This window comes from Arachis ipaensis, chromosome B09 (genome assembly GCF_000816755.2).
Source record: "Arachis ipaensis cultivar K30076 chromosome B09, Araip1.1, whole genome shotgun sequence".
Lineage (NCBI taxonomy): Eukaryota > Viridiplantae > Streptophyta > Magnoliopsida > Fabales > Fabaceae > Arachis > Arachis ipaensis.
In genome coordinates this window covers 37,909,683-37,916,456 of record NC_029793.2, presented here as the reverse complement: position 1 = coordinate 37,916,456, position 6,774 = coordinate 37,909,683, and the positions used below count along the sequence as shown (strand labels likewise).

General features: G+C 39.7%; 1 protein-coding gene across 1 annotated transcript; it reads left to right on the top strand.

Moving 5' to 3' along the window:
* On the top strand, nucleotides 2,217-2,624 carry LOC107615424. The gene has a single exon (XM_016317488.1). It carries the CDS (start codon nucleotides 2,217-2,219, stop codon nucleotides 2,622-2,624), a length of 408 nt encoding a protein of 135 aa, XP_016172974.1.

The following is a 6,774-nucleotide window of genomic DNA, read 5'->3' as shown; positions in this document are numbered from 1 at the left end:
AAAAAAAATAGGAAAAAAATGGAAAAGGTAAACGGAGTCGCTAAGACGAAAGAGGGTAGAGTGGGCGGGACTTGTGGAAAGAAGGGGCACGCAATCGGTCAGACCCAGTGCCCCCTTAAAACTATTCCCTTTGACATATGGGTCAGTATTGCAACAAGGATTGCATCATCTTCAATTCAGGATCTGTTCAACATGCAGGTGAGTTGCAGATTATTTGCAGTTGTATGCAGTTCCAATGCCGTGTACAGACATGCATTGGTTTCGGAGTTGCCTGTTGCTTGCTTCCTGTTCCCCTCTAGGCGGCCTGCAATGGGTTTTTTGAGCCGATGCGTCACAGCGTAGAATCCGGCCGCTCTGCTCCGGCTGGGGATGGTTGCTTTATTCTAGCTTGTCCACTACAGAGGTGGTATACAGACCCTGACTGAGGCAGCAGAGTTGCGCGATGTGGAGGCTTGCAATCTATCTGCGATGCTGCTACTGTCGCTTGATGACAAGGATGAGGATGAAATCTACCGTGGATTTGAATTTTTTTATGTGGTCTGGGAGTCCGGTGTAGTAGAAAGATGCAGAGGTATTCTCACAGGTGTTCGCGGGCCCGTGGTCGGAGATAAACCCGACGGACCCAGCAGAGGCTGTAGCATGCCGTTCCGGCAGTTGTCCTACCCGCGGAACTATGACTGTTGCAAGCGACTTGTCCGGTGTGTCGTGTGTGCAATGCCTGGCCGAGTACGAGGTGCGGAATTTCCTGGCGACTGTTTACTTTTAAGTAGTTCTCTATGCAAGCCAAGCTTGGTGATGCTTCCCAACCTTGAATATGCCATTTTCTATAAACGGATAGAATCTAGTCTATGTTTCGCATGCATATCCAATCCGCGAAAACATGGGTGCTATTTACCACCATCAACCCTATGAAAGAGGGTGGCACGTAAACGACAGTGGTTGAGGTGCTGCTCATGTTCCGTGCGGAGTTTTGTGCACTGCTATGTATGTGTTTTGCTATTTCCTATGGAAAATTTTATTTAAAAAAATGTTCCCAGTTAATGACCTCCCGTTTGGTGACTCCCCATTGCCTTTAGAAGTAATCATTTTTGTATAAACTCACTGTCGGCCTGTAACGTTGTTAATAACAGTACACAGCCCTTCCTGTATATTCAAATGTCTCTTCAGTAGTAGACAAGTTCAGAGCAAATCCTACCTCGGAACCAAGATGATTTGGCCTAAACTCTAGGTCTCTCACCAAAATTTGCATTTATTGCTACGTCTGCGCAATCCATGGTACTCAACACATCACACGTTTTTTCAGATCTATTTCTTCATTTACTGATAAAACCAGGGGGTTATTATCCTGATTATTCAAGAAATAAAAGAGATACATTAATTAAACATGTCAAATGGTAGTAATTTATGTTTTTAAAACTTAAATTTTGATTAAAAATTCTAAAATAGGCTAATCAAAATGAAGAAATTCGAAACAACTTTATACTTTACACAAATATCCTTAATATTTATATGAAAGTATTAAATGGTTATCGATGAGCTTAATTAAAAAGTCCAGACAACTAAGACGCCATTGACGTTACCCATTTCCGGATATCGAGGCAAATTGGAAAATGAAAATGACACTGCCCACTGACGTTAGGTAGCAGAAAGACACATCGACTTAGTATACTGTACACGTGTACATAAGTATATAGTACATGTACATGTAGTGTATACAGTAATACAGTAATATAGTAAACGTATTAAGGTGGAAACTCAGCTGCAGTCAACTTCACGTGAAGTTGATACCTGAGAGCCGTTAAATGATTTGACAGATTTGACTAAATTTTTATCTAACAACTCTCAGGTATCAACTTCACGTGAAGATGACTTCACCTGAGGTTTTACCATGTATTAATTATCCGGTATTGTCCATAACATTCGGCAACGCTGACGCGCTAAGCCCTAATAATTAATGCCAGTATTTAATATAATAAATATATATTAACCTTTATAGGATAGAAGATAAACGTTATATCTTATCTTGGAAGCCGTTGAGGGTATATACGTTTTGGAAATTGGAATTAATATAATAATTGTACTATCATGATAGTCGAACGATAATAATAATATATAACAGCTTACATTCTGTCTCTTTATTGGCGATCGTTTCTCCTCTTCGTAATCTCCGATAACCCCCCAACAACCCCCCTCCAGCCTCTACTAAGCCCTTGCAAATGACTGGAACTTATAAGACAAACAAAAAGAAAGGAAACATACCCGTCGAGTATGAATGTCCGCTGAATATTCTGCCTCGCAATATATGGGTGAGGATTGCAACGAAGGTTGCATCGAATTCGATCCATGACCTGTTCAACATGCAGGCTACTTGCAAGGTGTTTCTTGATGCAGGTAGTTCCGACGCTGTGTACCAACATGCGACAATGTGGCAGATACGGCTAATCTCCTTTTTATTTTACCTTGACCGGCCTGAAAGGAGGTTTCTCGATCGCTGCATGGAAGCAAGAAATGCGGATGTTATACTCCGGCAGGGGTTGACGGAGTATTTCTGGATTGACCACTGTGGCATTGAGATGGAACTTCTTGCTAGGGCCTCGATGGAGGGCAACATCGAATTAGGTTAGCTGTTTGCCATGTTGCTACTGTGTGAACACGAAGACAAAGAAGAAGTTCAAATAGGTGTTGAAATGTTAGAGTTTATCCATACTTCTGGAAAGGTCGAGAGGTGCAGGGAGTTCTTCACGGACATTTTCTGGGAGCGATGGATTGACGAGAGGCCATCGGATCCGGGACAGACCGTGGCTTGTCAGTCCACCACTTGCACTACCCGCGGCAGCATGGCTGGTGTGTATGATGTGTCCCGTGTCTCGTGTGTAAAGTGCCTGGTGGATTACGAGGTCAGAGATTTCTTGGAGATGTTTACATTTTAGTGAACGTGGTTGTTTACCACTCTTATTAATCTGCCCCCGAATGTACTATTGTAAGGTTATCTGTGAGTAACTTAATGTAATCTGCCAAAGCAATGGGTAGCATCTGACGATCACACAACAATCCTTTTTTGATTGAAAAGATGTCAGTTTGATCCAAGAATTCAACATAATTAAACCGTATTGTTGTTCACGCAATATTTCATAACTGCACCCGAACACAAAAAAAGTTAAAAAAATAAAAAAAGGAAATAAATAGATAAACTTAGATGGTGCAAAATTAGATGTAATTAGCAAAACCGAGTTTTAGGTAGGGATTACAGAAGATCAAAGGGATGGCTAAACATACAAGGGAAATAAATTAAGATTGATAATTATTAATAATAATAGAATTAAGGATAATATTGTAAGTAGGGATGCCTAAGATGACACTTTCCTTCTTTCCTCTAATGCCTAATCGTACACCAAAATTAACAAATCCCTTTCCAGTGTTTCCAGCTCGTTAGTACTACATAATGGCAGAAAAGAGGTGATGGACCCCCGATATCGTATGTGCGTTTGAGGTGCTCAATGCAAAGCCTACCATTCTGTATTCGCTATGGTATGCCTTAACGCTATGCGTCTATGCCATAATAGAATGAGCTGCTCGACGTGATCTCGACAGAGGTGTTATCATGACGGAACTGACGGTGCAATAAGGGAAGTCATCCTTGGTTGTCAAGAACTTCTGTGCGACGCCAAGTGAAGGGGAAACACATCTACCAACGATCACAAGGATCGTCGATCCTGAAAAGGAAACGTCTGGTTAGGAGGACAGGGACATTAAACTGGACTCGGACGGAATTGGATTGAGAATGAGGTATTTTATTTGGCAACACGAGCAAAAAACCACGTAAAGTAAACCAATATGAATGGCTATTTTATTTTATGTATATTTTGACAATGTCCTCTAGGTTAATAGACCAGTATTCTTTACCGCATTTTAGTGTCGATGAATGTCCAACAAGGTGTCATACATACAAAGCAGAAACAAAAATTCTTGACGCATGGTTAAAAAACCCGGCTACATTATGCTCCAAATTAAAGACCAAAAGGCCATCCTCGAAAAGACCAAAAAAATCCACTGATATCCGTGCGAGCCAAACTCACCACCCGTTGATAAATAATATCAACTCGTAGTCGGTGCGACACTTGACGCATGACATAGTCTTGGAACCTTCGTAGTAGCGCCAATGTTGGTACTGGCTACTACGATGGTGGTAGTTGTATATGACTTTGGTCTTGCCCCAGGTTGTGTGATGAGCGGATAATTTATACGCTTTTTGGCATTATTTTTAGTATGTTTTTAGTAGGATCTAGTTACTTTTAGGGATGTTTTTATTAGTTTTTTTGATAAATTCACATTTCTGGACTTTACTATGAGTTTGTGTGTTTTTTTGTGATTTCAGGTATTTTCTGGCTGAAATTGAGGGACCTGAGCAAAAATCAGATTCAGAGGTTGAAGAAGGACTGCTGATGCTGTTGGATTCTGACCTTCCTACACTCAAAGTGGATTTTTTGGAGCTACAGAACTCAAAATGGCACGCTTCTAATTGCGTTGGAAAGTAGACATCCAGGGCTTTACAGAAATATATAATAGTCCATACTTTGCCCAAGTTTAGACGACGCAAAAGGGTGTTGAACGCCAGTTCTACGCTGTAGTCTGGAGTTAAACGCCAGAAACACGTCACAAACCAGAGTTGAACGCCAAAAACACGTTACAACTTGGCGTTCAACTCCAAAAGAAGGCTCTGCACGTGTAAACTTCAAGATCAGCCCAAGCACATATCAAGTGGGTCCCGTAAGTGGATTTATGCATCAATTACTTACTTCTGTAAACCCTAGTAGCTAGTCTAGTATATATAGAACTTTTTATCATTGTATTCACAGTCTTGGTAACTCCGGTTCCCCTCTGGGGCCGAGACCAATGAACTCTATTATCACTTATGTATTTTCAACGGTAGAGTTTCTGAACTCCATAGATTAAGGTGTGGAGCTCTGCTGTTCCTCATGATTTAATGCAAAGTACTACTATTTTATATTCAATTCAACTTATTCCGCTTCTAAGATATCCATTCGCACCCAAGAACATGATGAATGTGATGATTATGTGACGCTATCATTCTCACTTATGAACGCGTGCCTGATAAACACTTCCGTTCTACATGCAAACAAGCTAGAATGAGTATCTCTTAGATATCTAATACAGAGGACCGAGTCTGAGATATTAGAATCTTCATGGTATAAGTTAGAACCCATGGATGGCCATTCCTGAGATTCGGAAAGTCTAAACCTTGTCTGTGGTATTCCGAGTAGGATCTGGGAAGGGATGGCTGTGACGAACTTCAAACTCGCGAGTGCTGGGCGTAGTGACAGACGCAAAAGGAGGGTGAACCCTATTCCAGTATGATCGAAAACCTCCAGATGATTAGCCGTGCCGTGACAGAGCATTTGGACCTTTTTCACAAGAGAGGATGCGATGTAGCCATTGACAACGGTGATGCCTTACATAAAGCTTGCCATGGAAAGGAGTAGGAAGGATTGGATGAAGACAGCAGGAAAGCAGAGGTTCAGAGGAACGAAAGCATCTCTATACACTTATCTAAAATTCTCACCAATGAATTACATAAGTATTTCTATCTTTATTTTCTGTTTATTTATTATTATTATTCGAAAACTCCATAACCATTTGATATCCGCCTGAGTGAGATTTACAAGGTGACCATAGCTTGCTTCAAGCCGACAATCTCCGTGGGATCGACCCTTACTCACGTAAGGTTTTATTACTTGGACGACCCAGTGCACTTGCTGGTTAGTTGTATCGAAGTTGTGACAAATCATAAATTAAGATTAGAGCACCAAGTTCTTGGATCCATTACGAGGGATCACAATTTCGTGCACCAAGTTTTTGGCGTCGTTGCCAGGGATTGTTCGAGTTTGGACAACTGACGGTCCATCTTGTTGCTCAGATTAGGTAATTTTTTTTGTTTTATTTTCAAAAAAATTTCAAAAATCTTTCAAAAAAATTTCTCATCTGTTTTCGAAAATTATTCAAAATTTTTAAGAATGATTTCTAGAGTTTCATGGTAACATGTTGAAGCCTGGCTGGCTGTAAAGCCATATCCAAATTCTTTTGGATTGAGGCTTCCACTTGTCAACATAAAAGGCATGTATATGAATTTGGATGAAGTTTCAGCTGTTATATGCCTGATTTGTATCTTCTAAAGCTTGGCTGGCTAGTGAGCCATGTCTAACCCTTGGATTGGAGCTTTAGGCTAACATTGAAAGATTCCTGGAATTCTTATTAAAATTTTTGAATTTCTTATTTTCTTTTTCCATATGTTTTTCGGAAAAAATTTAAAAGAAAATACAAAAAAAATCATAAAATCATAAAAAATAAAAAATATTTTGTGTTTCTTGTTTGAGTCTTGAGTCAACTTTTAAGTTTGGTGTCAATTGCATTTTTTCTAAAAATTCTTTATGCATTTTTTTTCGAAAATTCATGCATTCATAGTGTTCTTCATGATCTTCAAGTTGTTCTTGGCTAGTCTTCTTGTTTGATCTTCATATTTTCTTGTTTTGTGTCTTTTCTTATTTTTCATATGCATTCTTGCATTCATAGTGTCTATACATGAAAAATTTCTAAGTTTGGTGTCTTGCATGTTTTCTTTTCTTGAAAATTTTTCAAAAATAAGTTCTTGATGTTCATCTTGACATTCAAAGTGTTCTTGGTGTTCATTTTGACATTCGTAGTGTTCTTGCATGCATCATGTGTTTTGATTCATAATTTTCATGTTGTGAGTCATTT